The sequence below is a fragment of the Salvia splendens genome, chromosome 15 (assembly GCF_004379255.2).
Source record: "Salvia splendens isolate huo1 chromosome 15, SspV2, whole genome shotgun sequence".
Taxonomy (NCBI): Eukaryota; Viridiplantae; Streptophyta; class Magnoliopsida; order Lamiales; family Lamiaceae; genus Salvia; species Salvia splendens.
Genome location: NC_056046.1, coordinates 29,282,446 through 29,302,168, shown reverse-complemented (window position 1 = coordinate 29,302,168; position 19,723 = coordinate 29,282,446). Strand labels below are relative to the sequence as shown.

The following is a 19,723-nucleotide window of genomic DNA, read 5'->3' as shown; positions in this document are numbered from 1 at the left end:
GACCTTTAAGACTAGCCAATCCAAGGGCTTCCACATCTCCGACCGCCTCCTCCGCTTTGCTCAAGTGTTTATCGAATATAATCTGATGGGAACAGCCAACTCTGCCCTCACCACTGCGGACCTCTACTTCACCTGGTGCATGGCAAAGGAGATTAAGGTTCACCTGGGCTATTGGATAGCTCAAGCGTGTCATCAGATGACTACCAACCCCTCCCGCCACATGTACACTTTCCATCTCCTCGGTGCTTACCTCCAACGCAATATAATCATGAAGATAGCCAAATCTGCACCCGAGGTGATCATGTGTGAGCCTCCAGAGTCATTCAGCGTGGAGTACTTTTTCAATAAGGGGCTCCTCTACATGGATGGCAAGGATGTGTGCTTCTATGAAGTAGGGAAGGCGGAGCCTGTGGTGAAGCGAGAAGTGGATGGACTAGAGGCGGTGGCCAGTATAGACTATGAAGAGTTGAAGAAAGAGATGGGGGAGATTTGGAAGGAACTCGGTGGAGTCCGAGATGAGATGCAAGCCCTCAAAGGGAGCATCACTGACCTGGTGGGGAAATCGTCCGCGCAGAGTGATCTCATGGCGGACGCGGTAAAAATTATGATGAAAATGGCCGATTGGCTAGGCAAGAAATTTCCCCTGACCCAGCAAAGGCTGCCTCCTGGATCCAGCAGTGAGACCAGACAGCCAGGTCAAGGAAGCTCATCTCTTCAGAGGCCCTATCCGTATCTAAGCTGTGGCAACCCCATCCGTGTCCAAGCCCATAGCGCCCTTGTCTGGAAGGAAACCCATGTCTAAGCAACCCGAGATCGAGGAAGAAGAGCCGGAGTCGCCGGCAAAGATGAAGGTGAAAGTGAACCTCCCCAGGGTACCACCCAGGTCTGGCTCCCGCGAGGGCCAATGACCAAGTAAATTTACATTTCAGTAATTTTCCTATTTTTATCTTTTCATCTTTTGTTTATTCTCTGCATGTTTGTTTCTGTGAATATGTGTTTTAGCATGTGTGTTATGTATATATGTGTTATCTCCCACTTAGCCCAATCTTTGGTCTAAGTGTGAGAAGTTTGTGTTTATAAAGCATGTTTTTTGTCTATTTAGCAATAGTGTCTTCTCCCACTTAGCCCGGTGTCCGGTCTAAGTGTGAGAAGTCTGTTTTGTACATATACGTTTCGTGATGCTTGTTTTTTTTTTGTTTGTGTGCGCACAAACTGCCCTGTTCCCCCCTTCACTAGGATTTCTTGGAGACAAGCTTGAGTGAAGTGGGATGATATGGATCCATGTGATTTAAGATCCATCTCCCAAGGAATTACCCATTTGTGATACTTGATCTAGATATTTTTGTGAGATTGATGTAAATCCCCAGTTATCTAGGCAAACGAAGGAATTGTTTGAAGAAATTTTGCAGAATGCTAGGACACATAACATAGATCATACAAACCAAAAATTAGCTTAATCCAAGCACATTTGATCGATCCGATCATCCCAACAAAAACAGAGCAAAATAAGGAAAGAAAGAAAACACAAAGAAGCAATAGATCAAACACCTAGTGGGTACCAGGCTCTAGATACCAAATGATGTGGATCCATGTGATTTAAAGATCCATCTCCCAAGGAATTACCCATTTGTGATGCTTGATCTAGATATTTTTGTTAGATTGATTTTCAATTTGACAATAAACACCAAAGATAACAAAAGATCCAACCACAAAAATTGAATCAAACAAGAAAGGATGGTAGATTAGAGATGAAAAACATGTGTATAATGATGAGATAAAAGAGCTACAACCATAGGACCTTAACCAAAGAAATGGAGACAACCCTAGACAACTTTCATTAGCTCTATCACCCTTTGGCTCCACTACTCAATGGATAAACTCCATTGATGCATACCTCTACTTGAATCAATCTATGAAATTGAAACAAGCAACCTTCAACGAAGGAATTTGGATACAATCCTCAAAAAGGAAAAACTCACAAAGGAGATATCTTAATTCATCAATCAACTCTACGAAGAAAAGGAGATAAAGTCCTATTTATAGTTGAAGGCCAAATTCCAAGAAAAGGCCCATAAAATCTAAGTCTCGGATGATTCACCCGGTCGGGTGAATTGCAGGGTGCAAAACACCCACCCGGGTGTTCTCTCTGGACCTCGAAATCATTTCACCCGGTCGGGTGAATTGCAGGGTGCAAAACACCCGCCCGGGTGTTCCTTTTGGAGCTCTGTGCAACTTCTGTAAAACGGCCATAACTCCCTCATCCGGACTCCGATTGGGATGTGCAAGATACCCACGCGAAGCTTATTTCAAGAAGAAGACAATGTGGCAGTTTCATAGCTCTGTGCATCTTGCTATCATTTGGATAGGAAGATTGCCGGTGGAATCCAGCTGTAGTTGAAATCCTTGACACACGGCTTCCATGATCGTATCATCCTCCCCTTCTTGGAAAGGATTTGTCCTCAAATCCGAGCCTTCTCTATTCCTCGCACCCTCAGGAGGCCCTCTAGCTTTATTGAATCCTTGGCATGTCTTCACTCTCTTCCTTGGACCCCAATCAATCCATGGCTCACGTCGAGGTGAAGACTCTTGACGTCTAGCACCCGTGGTCATATCACCCTCCCCTCCTTGGGAAGGATTTGCCCTCAAATCCGGATTCCGCACACCTATAAAATAGAACGAGAGCAAATCAAATATCAATGTAGGATGATAATGATTAAGACCACTATCGACCATAATAGAAGTCATCACACCAAGATGGTGGACACGTCCTAACAAGCTCAAAATTAAGACATAAGGTATGTGGAAACAAAAATCTAGGCAATCTTTTACATTGAAGTCCCAAACAAAACCATGGGATGCATAGTCTTTGACAAAATGACAATAAAACATGCCAACCCCATTGAGCGGCTTAATTGTCATGCATGGAAAACAAGTATTACGCCACATCACACAAGCATCACACCATTTGACTATTTTTGTCTCAAGCATGCTCACACTACCTATTCCCATGTTCTTCAACATCTTCCCAAAAGATTTGGCATTCTTAACAAGACTAGGCATACACAAGAAAAGGTCCTCATATGGTGCAAAAAGGAAAGTTATCAAGAGGTGCCTATGCACAAAAATCTTATTCTCACGCTCTTGCAACAAACAATCATTTTCAATCATAAACACATCATTCTTGCTCAAATAAGAAATACCCTTCCACAAATTGACAAGCTCAAGTTCAACATATAGGAAAGGTTCATCATAATTCACATCAAGTTTGCAAGAAGGTGTCCCAACCAACAAACCAAATCTATTACAAGGGGTCTGTAACACCGCGACTTTTTCTACCATTTTTTTCTTGAAAGGACCGTCGTTTGTACATTTGAAAATTTTTCGACCTTGTTTCTTTTGTCGAGAGAAAAATTTTACTTTTTGAGCCAAATCAATTCTAATCAAAGCCCAAATGTCCTTATTAAATTTTAAGAATGTTGGGCCATCCAAATTTCTTTCTTTTACAACTTAAGCCCAACTCCACAAGTAAAATGTTGAGCCCAAATTGCTTCATGGAAAATTTTGGCTAGTGCAAGCCCAAAAAAATATATATATATTTCTTCTTCTTCCTTCTTTTTGTGCGCCGATTCCTTCCACCATGGAGGCTCTTCATCTTTCAACTCCTCCACCTTCCACCTCCCCCATTTAATCCTACACCCAAAGGTCATACATTATTACAAAAGTTCCTTCATGTATTCCCTCCCCTAACTCCTCACAATATACTTTACAACAAGAACAAAGAGAGAGAGGAGAGGGAGCCGAGAGAGAGCTGAGAGAAGAAGTTGTTGCCATTCTTTCTTCCCAAACCAAGTTCAATTCTTTGAGGTATAAACTCTACCCATTTTTCAAAAGCACAAATTTTTGTTAGCATGTATCTCATCACATATTTCATACATCCACCTCCCACAAGTAATTCAAACAAATTCAACAATAAACGTCAATCGAACACCCGCCGTGGTTAATCGAAAACACGAAAGAACATAATTTGAATGAGAACTTAGCTTTCGAGGCTGTTTTGGGGTTGTTCGGGTTGGGTTCGGGGTGTCTCGGGGCTGTGCGGGGTCGTTTCTGGACTGTTCAAACAGCGAGCTGACCACGGTAGAGACGAACTGCAGACGACGAAGGCGCTGCGTCTTCTGCCACGACCTGACCCGACGACGGAGGGATGCATCGGCGATAGCAGCAGCTCCCTTCCAGCGAAGACAGCAGCGACGACAAAGCTCCTCCCCTCCGACAGCAACCGCCAACGGCAGCAGTGGCGTCAGGCGACGGAGGAGTCGACGTCCAACAGCAGCAGCGGCGTCGCGTCTCCCGGCAACGACAGCAGCGACGCTGAATGGAATATTATTTTGTTCCACTAAAGAATAATATTGCACTCCCACTTAAATCACCAAATTATAAATAACTTGGGTCCATTTTATTTTATAATATTTCCCGCGTTTAAGATTATCTCAATCCTTCAATTTAATTCTTTCGTCTGCTATATGACTTGAATTAAATTAATTCTCCAAAGAGTTTTTCTAGTTTGAAACTTTATTTATTATTCATGGAATTAAATTCCAACTGCGCAGATTTCTGAATAATAAATTTCTTTTTCAAACACCTCTTGGGGATTTAATCATACCACACTGGGCACGCGAATTCTATGAAATAATATTCCAATACCTTCATGTTATTCAATTACTACCACCCAACATATCATGAACTTGAGTTACATACAAACTCTCACATATTGATAAGTCAAAGTGGCGTATGACTGAATAAACAATATTGATATTAATTCCATAGACTAGAAAATACTAAACTTTCTGAAATATATTCTTACAGTAGATAGCAATAAAGAATACATTTCGTATTAGATCCTTTCAGTGCTTTACCACACCGGTGTTACTAATCTCGTCTTAGGTAAGAGAGAATTATCACAAACACTGCAACCGTACCAATAGGTAGCCAAAGCCTATCTATGAATACGTTTTTCTTCTTACTAGATCTGGCCAAGTCCCCTACTGGAAAACTCACGAGGAGATTCATCGAATTTCCCTACTTGACCTTCTTAGTAAAAAGCCTTAGACTTGTTTATCATATTTCAATAATAAACCATTATATTATATTATCTATTCTCATAAATAGGTAAACAAGTGGACGTGGCGTTTCTTGTATACATGCACTGTTGGTTTCTGGATTACAAAAGATAACAAAACCGGGCGTAATACAACCCAAAAGAAAAGAAAAGGAGGAACTGAACTTAAAAATTACAACGTAGAATCGAAACTACTAAACCAGTATGATTAGCCGAGTCGAGGAGGCCTCTTCCCGCAAGACGAGATACGCCCCGGTAGTGCTCTTCGGTTTGGCGTGTCGTCCCCAAAGGTAAAACGGCTACGTCTCTATTGATGCAGCACCGCAATCAGTAGAGCTCCGGCGAACGGGATAGAGGAGAGAGCAGAGATTCGACAGAAGGACAATGCAGAGAGAGGAGAGAACGGGATAGAGGACAATGCAGGTTACGAGCGTGTGGCAGGCGTGTGCCTTTCGCATGTGAAGCGTGTGGATTTCTCACGTGGCAGCCGTGACTGTGCCTCGCTTGACGACGTGTCAAGCCACTTGGATTGCTGACTCGGCGGTGGTCCAAAAAGAATAGTTTGGGCCAAGCCCCAAGCCCAAAGACCACCCAAAGACCAATTGCCAAGATCCAAGATCCAAGTCCAAGATCGAGATCGGGATCGGGATCGGGATCGGGATCGGGATCGGGATCGGGATCGGGATCGGGATCGGGATCGGGATCGGGATCGGGATCGGGATCGGGATCGGGCTCGGGCTCGGGCTCGGGCTCGGGCTCGGGCTCGGGCTCGGGCACGGGCTCGGGCTCGGGCTCGGGCTCGGGCACGGGCTCGGGCTCGGGCTCGGGCACGGGCTCGGGCTCGGGCTCGGGCTCGGGCGGGGCGGGGCGGCAGCGGCGGCGCGCGCGTGTGCGCGCGTGTGGGCTTTTTCACCCATATTGATCCACTATAATTATTAAGTAACATAAAGTCACTTAATTTAAACACATTAAAGATGTATTAATCTTCCAATGTGGGATAATTAACACTAGTTAATTATTCCCTAAGCACATGCTCCAAGCTTTAATTAAAAGCTAATTATGCCCAACTTTAATCCACTATTTCTCACTCACCGGAAATCGGATTTGAGAAAGTGAATATACTACATTTATTTACGTAAAATGTAGATCGACGCTATATCATTTAATTTCACAAAATTAAATGTCTCGTCACATTTATTCTTTGGTCAAAACCATTGACCGGGCATATTTAATCCATGATTTTTACAATCCCCCACATGAGTGGAAATAGCCAAATGCATATGCATGCAGACATAAGCTCAACCCTCGAGAGGTATATAAGCATAAGGATAGGTAGTTGTTGACTTTGAACCCTCCATAGTCGACACCATCGGATACACAGGCGGCTTAGTAGCGCGATGCTTTGAACTAATCCCCCACGGCGTGCACCGAGACAATGGTGTTAACGCTTAAACACCTCAACCTCATCCGTTCTCACGTTTTGTGTCCATTGCGGTCTTGGACACCACTTTGGATTCATAAGTACGTTTTATGAAGCGACCACACTTCGCACTTACATAGGTGATTCTTAGTCAAGTACCTTGCCATACTTGGTCTCTTTGAGAACTCCATCTCTTTGAGATCTTTAAGAACCATTAAAAGTCATAGACTTAGCCTTTACCACTAGGCAAGTTCTCCAACACTCTGTTGCTCTTAGGGAATAGATATGGTTTGAGTGTTTTCCATGAACTCTCATAGCTTAGTTGTCCCTTTGAACCAAGTTCTTGGGATCTCCAGTCATCATGGTTGGGTTACCACTATGACAATTCTTTAGTTTGTGGATTTCAAACCCATTCCCTCTAGCAACTTATTCATTTGATCACGGTTTAACCCTTTGGTTAGCGGATCCGCTATATTATCTATTGACTTCACATAGTCAATTGTAATCACCCCTGTTGTGATCAAATGTCTCACGGTGTTATGTCGTCGACGTATATGTCGAGACTTACCGTTATAGAAGCCATTGTTTGCCCTTCCAATAGCTGCTTGGCTATCGCAGTGGATCAGCACTGGTGGCACTGGCTTAGACCAACATGGAATGTCTTCAAGGAAGTTCTTAAGCCACTCGGCTTCCTCACCAGCCTTATCCAAGGCAATGAACTCCGATTCCATTGTTGATCGGGCTATACATGTCTGTTTTGTGGATTTCCACGATACAGCACCACCCCCAATAGTAAAGACGTATCCACTTGTCGAAAGTGAGTCTCTATTATCAGATATCCAATTGGCATCACAGTACCCTTCAAGTACCGGGGGGTATCTCGAGAAGCGTAGCCCATAGTTTTGAGTATGTTTTAAATATCTCAAAACCCTTACAAGAGCTCTCCAATGCTCTTTGCTTGGATTGCCCGTGTAACGACTCAACTTGTTCACGGCACAAACGATGTCAGGTCGAGTGCAATTAGTCAAGTACATAATGCACCCGATGACCCGTGCATACTCTTCTTGAGCAACGGGCTCGCCTTTGTTCTTGCTCAAGTGAACGTCGAGTTCAATTGGAGTCTTAACCGGCGCGCCATCATAGGCTTTGAATTTATTCAATATCTTCTCAACATAATGTGATTGTGTTAAGATGATTCCATCATTCGTTCTTAGAATCTTCATTCCAAGAATTACATCGGCTAGACCCATGTCTTTCATGTCAAAGTTTCTCTTTAACATGGCCTTTGTATCGTTAATTACTTGAGTGTTGCTACCCAAGATTAACATATCATCAACGTAGAGACACACTATAACATGACCGTTATTAGTGCTCTTGATGTAGACACATTTGTCGCACTCGTTGATTTTAAACCCATTTGATAACATCACATTATCAACTTCAAGTGCCATTGCAATGGCGCTTGTTTCAATCCATAGAGGGATTTAACCAGTTTGCAGACCTTTTTCTCTTGTCCAGGTACTACAAAACCTTCAGGTTGTTCCATATAGATTTCATCTTCGAGTTCACCATTCAGAAACGCGGTCTTTACATCCATTTGGTGAATCTCAAGATTGTGCAATGCAGCAATCGCGAGAAGCACGCGGATGAAAGTAATCCTCGTTACAGGTGAGTATGTATCGAAGAAGTCATGTCCTTCCTTTTGTTTAAAACCCTTTACTACTAGTCGGGCTTTATACTTATCAACTGTTCCATCGGCCTTAAACTTTCTTTTAAGAACCCATTTGCATCCTAAAGGTTTAGCACCTTCGGGCAAATCAACCAACACCCATGTGTGGTTTAGCAAAATTGAATCAATTTCGTTTTGAACAGCTTCTCTCCAATGCAGCCCGTCTGGGCCAGCAAAGGCTACTTTTATCGATGTTGGTTCTTCATCCAACATGAAAGCAATGTAGTCAGGACCAAAAGTTTTTGGTGTTCTGACTCTATTACCACGTCTTAGTACTGTATCTTTTGGATCGGGCCTTGCACGCTTGCGCGATTCAGGTTCCGCATCTGCTGATTTAGAACTAGTGGCTTCTTCTTCCACTTTTTTAGAACTAGTGGCTTCTTCAATTCTTGTCTCAGAATTGGTTGAGACTTTTTCCGTGTCTTTGCAAGGAAATGTATTTTCGAGAAATACAGCATTCCTTGACTCAATTGTTGTTCCTACTGTGATAGTCGATATTTCAGACTTGTGAACAACAAATCGATATGCACTACTGTTAAGTGCATATCCAATGAAGATGCAATCAACCGTCTTAGGTCCGATTGTAACTTCTTTGGGCGGAGGAACCATCACCTTTGCCAAACACCCCCACACTTTGAGGTATTTGTAGGATGGCTTTCTTCCCTTCCACAACTCATAAGAAGTGACATCTTTTCCTTTGAGAGGGATCTTATTCAAGATATAGTTGGCTGTCAAAACAGCTTCCCCCCATATGTTATGTGGTAATCCTGAAGTTAGAAGCAGTGCATTCATCATCTCTTTTAGAGTTCGATTTTTGCGTTCTGCAACACCATTAGATTGTGGTGAATATGGAGCAGTTGTTTGATGAATTATACCACTTGCGTTGCATAACTCCTCAAACGGGGCTACATATTCGCCTCCTCTATCGCTTCGAATCATTTTGATTTTACAACCAAGTTGATTCTCAACTTCGTTCTTATAATTTTTGAACGCCTCGATTGCTTCATCTTTACTTCTTAAAAGATAAATGTAGCAATATCTTGTGCAATCATCTATGAAAGTGATAAAGTACTTTTTACCACCTCTTGTTTGCACCATCTTTAAATCACATACATTCGTGTGAATTAATTCAAGGGGTTTTGTGCTTCGTTCAACCGAATGAAACGGCAACTTAGTCATTTTTGCTTCAAGACAAATTTCACATTTATCTTGATTATCCACTTCATTAGCCTTTAGTAAATCTAAATTTACTAATCTTTTAATGGCTTTTGAATTTACATGTCCCAATCTACAATGCCACAAATTTGAAGACTCAATCAAATAAGAGGAAGTAGATGCTTTATTCTTATTAGCCAGTGGCTTTGGAACACGCAGTGTTGCTACACTAAGCTTGAAAAGTCCGTCGGTTACATAACCTTTTCCGAGGGACTTCCCAAACTTATACAATGCAAACCTATCGGATTCAAATACAAGTTTAAAACCCTTATTCACTAGTATTGATCCTGAAACTAGGTTCTTCCGGATGTCCGGAACGTGCAGCGCATCCTTCAAGGTGATTGAGACGCCAGACGTCATCTTGAGAATTACATCACCAACTCCGAGGATTTCAGACGAGGCTTGATTCCCCATGTTTATCTTTCTCCCTTCAACGTTGTTGTAGGTGGAGAACATACTCCTATCTGCGCAAACATGTGCAGTGGCGCCGGTATCAATATACCAGCCACCCTTGTTGTTGTTAAAAAGGTTGACCTCTTCAGTGACCACAGCAATGAGGTCGTTCTCATCCCAGTCCTTGAACTCCTTCTCAACGACGTGGGCAGCCGGCTTCTTCTTCTTGCTGCGGCAGTCTTTAGCAAAGTGGCCTGGTTTGCCACACTTGTAGCAGTCGCCTTCAAACTTCTTTGAAGGCTGCTTTCCCTTCCCTTTGTCGTTTGGACGGTTTGGGCGAGGGCGTTTGTTGGAGGGACCGCCCCGCTCCAACAGGTTGGCTTTGGCTTCATTTGGGGTGAAGCCCTTAGCCTTTTGATCACTTTTGCGCACGTCGGTCTCAATGCGCAACTTCACGATCAAGTCTTCAAGGGTCATCTGCTTTCGCTTGTGCTTGAGATAACTCTTGAAGTCCTTCCAACTTGGAGGGAGTTTGTCAATGATCGTGCACCTTAGGAACTTATCGGGCAAGGTCATCCCTTCAGCCACTAAGGAGTGGATGATCATTTGGAGCTCTTGGACTTGCTCCATGATGGGTCGAGAGTCGACCATCTTGTAGTCCATAAACTTGGATGCTACAACCTGTTCAGTCCCTGCAGCATTGTCTATGCTATATTTCTTCTCTAGGCTTTCCCACATTTGTTTAGATGTGGTTACATTGGAGTATACATTATAGAGGCTATCATCTAATGCACTTAAAATAAAGTTTTTACATAGATAATCCCCTTTTCTCCAAGCCTCATAGTCCGCCATGATTTCGAGCCTAGTCTCTTGGTCGCTTGGCGCGGGCGGCTCGTACTCCGTGAGGAAGTTGGCGACGCCCAATGTTGTCAAGTAGAACAACATCTTCTGGTACCACCGCTTGAAGTCAGATCCTCCAAACTTTGGTGGCTTCTCGGCGGGTGGCATCATTCTTGGTGCCATAGGTGCCGCACTTGGTCCATTGAAGGAACCAATTCCGTTGCCCCCGAAGGAGCCAACAACTTGGTTGGGCATAAAGCCCCCCATGTTCGTGTTGGGCATAGTGCCCCCCACATTCGTGTTGATCCCGGAAGATCCAACACCAGTATTGAGCCCAAAGGCACCAACACTCGATCCATTAAAGGATCCGAAGGAACCACTAAAAGTGGAACCAACCGAACCACCAAAGGTGGAACCAGTGGACGCCCCGAAGGGGTTGTCCCAAACCCAAGGGACGGTGGATGAGGCAGCTGGGAAGCCGGGGGTTGGCATCATCGAGGGAATCGATGAAGTGTTGACTGGTCCAGTGGTCGCCATGGTGGAGGGAATGGCGGCGGTGGTGGTGGCAGCAGCGTTGTTGGATTCAGTCGACATCTCCAGCAAAGGTTTAAGTTTCGAAAGTTTTTAGTTCAGTTTAAAAGGTCCAAATCCCTTCAAAGGCAAGTTATCTCGTCTTGCGATTGTTGGTTTCTGGATTACAAGAGATAACAAAACCGGGCGTAATACAACCCAAAAGAAAAGAAAAGGAGGAACTGAACTTAAAAATTACAACGTAGAATCGAAACTACTAAACCAGTATGATTAGCCGAGTCGAGGAGGCCTCTTCCCGCAAGACGAGATACGCCCCGGTAGTGCTCTTCGGTTTGGCGTGTCGTCCCCAAAGGTAAAACGGCTACGTCTCTAGTGATGCAGCACCGCAATCAGTAGAGCTCCGGCGAACGGGATGGAGGAGAGAGCAGAGCTTCGACAAAAGGACAATGCAGAGAGAGGGAGAGAGCTTATGCAGAGAATGCTTGCCAAGCCACCATGCAGGGTCAACCGAGCCATGAAGGCTCATCATGGCAGATTCGTAACCGACGAGCGTGTGGCAGGCGTGTGCCTTTCGCATGTGGAGCGTGTGGATTTCTCACATGGCAGCCGTGACTGTGCCTCGCTTGACGACGTGTCAAGCCACTTGGATTGCTGACTCGGCGGTGGTCCAAAAAGAATAGTTTGGGCCAAGCCCCAAGCCCAAAGACCACCCAAAGACCAATTGCCAAGATCCAAGTCCAAGTCCAAGTCCAAGTCCAAGTCCAAGTCCAAGATCGAGATCGAGATCGAGATCGGGCTCGGGCCCGGGCCCGGGCCCGCGGCCCGCGCCCACAAGCACGAGCACGGGCACGGGCTCGGGCTCGGGCTCGGGCTCGGGCTCGGGCTCGGCAGGCGGCGGCGGCGGCGCGCGCGTGTGGGCTTTTTCACCCATATTGATCCACTATAATTATTAAGTAACATAAAGTCACTTAATTTAAACACATTAAAGATGTATTAATCTTCCAATGTGGGATAATTAACACTAGTTAATTATTCCCTAAGCACATGCTCCAAGCTTTAATTAAAAGCTAATTATGCCCAACTTTAATCCACTATTTCTCACTCACCGGAAATCGGATTTGAGAAAGTGAATATACTACATTTATCTACGTAAAATGTAGATCGACGCTATATCATTTAATTTCACAAAATTAAATGTCTCGTCACATTTATTCTTTGGTCAAAACCATTGACCGGACATATTTAATCCATGATTTTTACATGCACAAGCTAACTGTACAAGTGCATGTACGCTCGAAGCATCTTTTAGTATACAAACCCCAACAGTCTCTACGCGAGGCGAAGATACAATCTACTTTCCGTTTGTTTTGTTTCACCGCGATTTCCTTGCCGGAAGCGCGGCGATTTGCCGCTGTTTTTGAACATCAGTTAATTTAGCTATGGAAATGTTTCTTTCTGTTTTTATCTTGGTTTCTGATGTTGGTTGTTGATTTATAGTTGGATGCTTTTCGCAATTGATGTTGGATTTGAGTTGGTTGTTGAATTTTGATGTCGGGTGCTGAGATCGGAGTTGATCGAAGTAGATTTACGTGAATGAGGATGAATGAAGTTGGATTTATGTTTTTGTGACGGTTTATTGACTGAATCTGGAATGAATTGTTGATCGGAGTTTGAATCTGAAATAGGGGAGATGGGTTTTTGCATGATTATGGATGAGTTTTGCTGTTTTCAGTTTACTAGACCTAGTAGTTATAGATCTGTTTAATTTCCATTAAATCACCGTGTTCGAAGTTCGATTTGGTAAGCTCTATTCCGATCTGGTTATTTTCTCTGTTTTGTTTATGTTTGTGGTTTTCGTAATGAAGGAGGTAACAATCACTGGTAGTTAGAACGGATCTGGGATAACCACCGTGTGGCAGCTTTTCTGTCGTACACTTCTGTTTTGGGAAATTGGTCCCCACTGCATGTTTCAATTTAGTTTAGCTGTTTTAGGTAAATCTGTTGCTTGTTAAGGAAGTTTCATGGTGATGAATTTTAGTTGTTAACGTAAGTCTTGTCAAAATGCATGTTCTCGAACTTTCTATTTCCTAGCTGTTAGGTAAATTTCATTCTCGGTTCCTCGATCCAGTAGTTTAAATCTCAACCCCAAGTTGCGTGGCAGCAGCCAAACCTTACCAAAGTCCTCTAAAATGCATTCCAACACGTCTGTCTTCGTGGGATCGATCCCTACTTCCCTATACTAATTAATAGTGTAGCAGGTTGAGGGTTTTGAAGCAGAGTTAGTGTGTCCAACGACCGGGCATCTGAAGGTTCTCTGAGTTCCTAGACCCAGTGATCTAGAGGATTCTCTGGACTTACGAATCAAGCTTATAACATGAGCATAGCACTACACACTCTTGCACTTCAAATCGCAATGTGAGGTTTCTTACCATTAAAATGAAGAAAGGTTGAGCAGTTCAAATAAGCACTTTAGAGACACCCACTCAACAAACTCTTACTACGTTTTCTCCTTCCCGCTTCAACTATCAAACACAAAAAGGATTAACGGAGAAAAGGTTAAATCAACAAGTCACTGAAAGTCAATATAATGTGGTGGTGAGCAATTAGACATGCAACTGCTTCTATAAAAAGGAAACAACAAAATGTATTCATATTCACCTATTATTTCTCCATTAATCTTAATGTAGCGGATATTGCAAATGTTGGGCCATTGGGAATCAGCTGCATCACTTTGTTGTTCAATACTTATTTCTGGGCAGCCTTTAATATCTAAGTATCGAAGTAACGTGAGGCCACGCAGTGCACGTAGACTCCTTAACTTCTTGCAATTGTGTAAATCCACCAATGTTACAGATGAGAGGTTCCCCAACCATTCAGGCAACTCTTCGATTCCATAATTCTCTATCTTTAACCAATGAATAGAGGTGAGATGTTGAATTGATTCTGGCAAATTTCCCCAACCTTCCCTCCCTTTCAATTTTAATACCTTAAGTGAGTAGGAGTTGAGCGTCCACTATAACGTGGACGCGGCTATAGCCGCGAGCGGGGCGATGGCGAGGCGGAAGCGGGGCGGCTTATAGTGGGAAGGGTGTCCGCCGCGGGGGTGGACGCGGCGGGTGAGGGGAGGGACGGCGGACGCGGAATCGCCGCGTGCGGGGCGAGGACGCGGCTGAGGGTGGCAGAGAGAGAAGGAGTGGGGCTATAGCCGCGGCGCCCTATAGTGTGGAAACGGGGCGGATGCGGGCGCCGCGGCGGTGGGGCGGCTGTGAGAGAAGGGGGGGCGGCGCGGCGGTCGGGCGTCCGTGCCATAGTGGACGCTCTTACAATAAGCCATCAACAGTCTCCATAGATCCCTCCATACTAACATCTAATTCTAACTTATAACTAAAATAAATGGCCATAAACTGAGAAACACCATTAATTTCTAAACGTGTTAGACAAGGCCATTTCGGCAGACAATCAATTATTCCGGGTAGACTCTTTAGGCTACTTAAATTCTTCAGCTTCAGTTCCTCAAGCAAGGATCCTACCATTTCACATGGAAAGTATAGCAAAAGCTTTGCATTCACAAATCTCCAACCTTTTAAGACATGCAAAGCTTCCTTGTGATTCTTGTGCACCAATAATTGCTACTCGTTCCAAATTTGGACACTCTCTTATAATCAAATTCTCCAAAGAACTGAGGGTGCCTAGAGCATCTGGTAATTCTCTCAAATTGGAACACCTTCTTATACTTAACTCCAAGAGATTGGGACTGTTATAGAATAACTAATTTGGAAGATTTTCCAGATCATCTATTCCTTTTAAGCAAAGCTCTGTTAGCAAATTTAATTTTGTCTTGAATATGTATGTTAAAGGCATGCTCCCAGTCCCCTTGATTATTAAATTTTGAGGCATGACCACGAATAATTAGGAAAACTCATCAATTGCTTGTACTTAGAGATCTCCAAGTGTTGAAGGTTAGGAAACACCTTGACATCACTTGCGCTTGGAGATTCTACTTTTGCCCACTCTGTCAGCTTAGGCATTTCAACCAACACGAGCCTTTCTAGAGCTGGAAAAATAATACGGGTCTCCTCATTCACTAATCCATAGAAAGAAGAATTTATTTCCTTCAAATTTTTCAATCCTTCTAACCAAAGAGACTTGAGATTTCGCAACTGCCCAAACAATGGGATTTCTTCACATTCTGAGCAATTGGAGAGTTTTATCTCAATCAACTTGTTAAGTGGTACCCAACAACCTTGAGACACATTTTCAATTACCATATTTCCAGTCCATGATGGAAATCTTTTTCCCTTGAATCCTTCAATCTCTAACCTCTTCATATTAGAGTCAGGTTGGAGGCCTTCCAACACATTCTCATCATTTGTAGTTTCAACTTCTCTATGCATGTTCCATGTCAAACGCAACTTAAATATTTTTGACTTGTTAGATAGACGTGCTTGCTCAGCCTCTTCCTTGTTTTCAACCCTTTCAAGGTTAGAAATTTCCAGTGTTCCTTTGAGACTATTCAAACTCCCGAGCTCTTCGATTTTGCATCCATTCATGGCACCCACTATAAAATACTCTAGCGTCCGGAGAGAAGTTAAACTCCCAATTCCGGCTGGCAAGGACGACTTCTTAATATACAGATGCCTTAAATTAACCAAGTACTTCAGAGAACTAGGCAGTTCCTTCAATTTTCTTGTACCTGTGTTTAATGTTTGCAAGTGATGGAGATCACCAATCCAGTTCGGCAAATATTTTATACGCGTCGACGAAATATCAAGTTTCCTTAAATGTATCAACTTCCTTATCGAACTTGGAAACATTCTACATTCATCATCATCAAGAACTAAAACATGTAGATGCTCGAAATCTGCAAACTTGCTACCATAAATGCTTCCCTCGAACAATGATGTACGCAAATATTTTGCCACTTCTTTTGGAATACGACTTTTTTACATCATGAATCATGTATCTCACTCAGCTCCCAACTTTTGTATTATTGGAGGAACCCGAAATTGAACATGCGAGATCATGCACAAGATCATGCATCACATAACTCTCTACATTTCCATAGTCATCTCGTTCTGCAACTTGTAGTAGAGAGTTTTGTAGAAAAACTTTCATAAATTTATCGCCCAAGTACTCCATCTCACTGCTTCCATTAGCTACAAGGAATCCTTCTGCCATCCAGTACTCAATTAGTTCCTGACTTTTAATTTTACGACCTTTAGGAAAAATCGAACAACTTACAAAACACTTCTTGAGTGACGGTAGAGACAAATTATCAAAGCTCAACTTCAATATCTTTGTGATATGATCCCCTTCATCATGTGAAAGCCATTTCTCTTCAATCGAGAGCCATTCTTCTTCCGATTTATTGCATAGTGCTCCACCAACTACATTAGCAGCTAATGGCAAACCTTGACATCTTGTTGCAATCTTCATCCCTATGGCCTCAAACTTTGATGGAATATCCTCTTTTTCAAAAGTTTTTGCTTTGATTATTGACCAACAATCTTCATGTGATAATCCTTTACGCTCATGTGTATGAAGTGACTGTACAGTTGAAGCGACTTCCATATTTCTGGTGGTAATAACAATTGCATTCCTCTTGGTAGAAGTGACGCCAACCAAAGAATTGATAAAATCATCCCATTTGGGACGATCTTGATTCCAAACATCATCAAGAATGAGAAGATAAGTTTTGTCTCTCAAAGCTTCTTGAAGCTTTTTCATAATATCTTCCCTACTCTCAACTTTAACTTGATCGGTAGAAGTTAAGCATATGAGGATTTTCTTGAAAAGAATGATAGGATCAAAAATTTGAGAAACGTGCACCCAAAGATGTGAACCAAAGTGAGTTTTTATCTTTGGATGGTGGAAGACATTCCTAGTCAAGGTTGTCTTCCGCAATCCTCCCATTCCCACAATGGCAAAGATAGAAACTACACGTACATTAGTTGCGGAACCAGTGTTAATAACCTCAACTATTTCCGACACCAACTCATCTCTCCCAATGAAAATTGGATCATGTGAGAAGGAATCAGTTTCAAAAGCAGCATGAGGCAAATTGGGCCCTTCATTGGCAAGCCTCTTCTCGAGGACAAGCCCGGCTCCCTCTTTGTAAATGGACTCCAAATTCTCATTGATATCTTGGATTTTGAGAGCTATACTTCTGGGATGCACAATATGACTCAAGGGTGAGAAGCATGAGAGTACCTTTTGTTTCATGGGTTTAATAGAGTTGATTTGTTTGGAGAGAAGATGGTAATTGAGTTCATCCAAAACGTTGTCAGCATCAAACGCTACATCTTCAAGCTTCCTCAGCCAGCTTTTGATAGCCCCACCGGGAGCATCATTCAACAATTGCTGGATTGTATCTAAACTCCAAGCTAGCTTTTCTGCTTCTTTGTCGAGACCTCGGATTAATGAGATCTCATTCTTGGTATGGTCGATGAGATTTTGAACTAAAACTTTAACGACGGCGGCGACAGCTTCTCCTTCCATTGGTTGAGATTGTAACTGATTCGGGATGAGAAATGGATAATTGGAATAGAGAGAAGGACTGAAGGAGAGAGTAGAAAAAGAAAGGGATAAGGATGAATGGTTTGCTGCAGTACAGTTTACACTTTACAGCCTTTCATGTTGGCTCCCATTTTCATACAGTATCTCAATTCTTGCCGACAACTTTTTCGTATGTGTTTGCAATTAGCATGAATATGCACCTAATTATCAACCTATTACTCCCTCCGTCCCGGTCTAAGTGAGACGTTTCAATTTTAACACAAGAATTTAGTTGGTGGTGTTTAGTGAATTAAATTATTAGTAGTAAAGTAAGAGAGGGTAAAGTAAGAAAGAAAAAGAGAGAAAAAAGTAAAAAAAAAAGATAAAGTAAGAAAGAGAAATAAAGAATAAAGTAAGAGAGTGAATAAAGTAGGAGAGATGATAGGAAAAAGTAGGAGAGAGGAGTGAGTTGATTGTTGCCAAAAGAGGAAACGTCTCACTTATGTTGGGACTTACCAAAAAGGAATACGTCTCATTTAGGATGGGACAGAGGGAGTATTATAAATAGTACTCCCTCCATCCACAGAAAATAGAGTGATTGGTGAATGACACGGGTTTTAATGCATAATTAGTAAAGTTAGAGAGAATTAAAAAAAATAAGAAAGAAGTAGTGTTAGTGGAAACTTTCCATAAATGAATGTGCTCTATTTTTTGTGGACAGCAAAAAAATGGTAAATATGCCATATTTTTTGTGGACGGAGATGGGAGTATAAAATTTGGGAGAAAACGTCGAAAGATAGTTATTGCATTCGAAGTGTTCAATAAAATGTGTAAGGCTATTCTCTATGTCGTTGAATTGGCTTCGGTTTTTATTCTTTGAGTGAAAATTGTTAGAAGTTTCTGGATTCAACAAGTTTTGGCTAAAATTTCGAAGAAATAGGGAGATTATATTTATTTTGTTTGTGATTTGAATTGGCTGTAGAAATTGTTTAATAAATGCCTAAATGAGTTCAATTTTTTCCATTCATTTTTCCTTATTTTTCCTTTTGGTTTGAGTAACCAGATTGAAGATGTTCTTGATACAAAATATAATCTTTCAAAACATACTCCCTCTGTATTCAAAAAATAAAAATATTTGAAACGACACCGATTTTAATACACAATTGGCAAGGTAAGTGAGAAAAATTAGTAAATTAATTAAGAGAGAGGAAAAGAATAATGATTAAAGTAAGAGAGAGAAGAGAAAAAATAGTGAAAAAACAGAGTTAGTGGATTGTGGGGTTCATCTCTTAAAATAAAAAGATTTTAAAATTTTTATTTTTAAAGAACGACCCTGTAACGCCCCGTTTTTCTAAACCTAATTTGAGAACCCTAAAGTACTTGTAATTAATGCTATTATTTTTGCAAAGTCCGTGACTTATGATGGTGAATTAATTGTTGTTGGACGAGATATTTGTGAAATAAATGATTATGCGTATAGATAACTCCTTTCCGTGAGGAATATATTTATTGGACTCAATTCCGTGTTGGATCCGATAAATTAAATAATTAATATAAAAGTCCAGTCCGTGATAAATAAATTGCGGACTGCGCGATTTAAAATAAAATACAATGGGCGGTGAATTAAACTAAACTAATTAAAATTAAATATCCTTGGTTCCAATTTTAATTAAAGATTCTGTGCAGATTTTCCTCCTCCGTGAAAAGATATTCCTCTTCCGTAATCTGCAAATAAAATACCAAAAACAAATATAATTTCAGCCAAATCACATCTATTAAAAAGGAGGAAGAATTCGAAATTATTCTCCTAATCCTAGTTGAAACCGTCCTCCACCTCTCCCACAAATCTCTCCCATATCCCCAACCCCCTTCCCACTATATTAAATCCTATATCAGTTATTCCTTCCCTAAAGCGTTCTCTGCAGTCAATCCGTCTTCTTCAACTTCTATCCAAGTAATCAAAATTCTCCAGCCCCAAGAA

General features: G+C 42.1%; 2 protein-coding genes across 6 annotated transcripts; both read right to left on the bottom strand.

The window, feature by feature from the left end:
- Positions 1 to 1,742: 1,742 nt before the first annotated feature.
- LOC121768966 (putative disease resistance protein RGA3) lies at positions 1,743 to 17,745 on the bottom strand. Of its 5 annotated transcripts, XR_006043453.1 has the most exons (3): positions 13,906 to 17,745; positions 13,677 to 13,769; positions 1,743 to 2,663 (listed from the first exon to the last, which is right to left on the bottom strand). XR_006043453.1 is itself a non-coding variant. In XM_042165590.1 (2 exons), exons 1-2 carry the CDS (start codon positions 17,743 to 17,745, stop codon positions 16,404 to 16,406), a joined length of 1,272 nt encoding a protein of 423 aa, XP_042021524.1. In that variant the 3' UTR covers positions 15,993 to 16,403. The 5 variants fall into 5 exon arrangements, 1 of the variants encoding a protein (XP_042021524.1); XR_006043452.1 differs by having other exon boundaries at positions 13,677 to 17,745; XR_006043455.1 differs by lacking the exon at positions 13,677 to 13,769.
- LOC121766985 (disease resistance protein RGA2-like) lies at positions 15,129 to 15,797 on the bottom strand. The gene has a single exon (XM_042163206.1). It carries the CDS (start codon positions 15,795 to 15,797, stop codon positions 15,129 to 15,131), a length of 669 nt encoding a protein of 222 aa, XP_042019140.1.
- Positions 17,746 to 19,723: the final 1,978 nt, after the last annotated feature.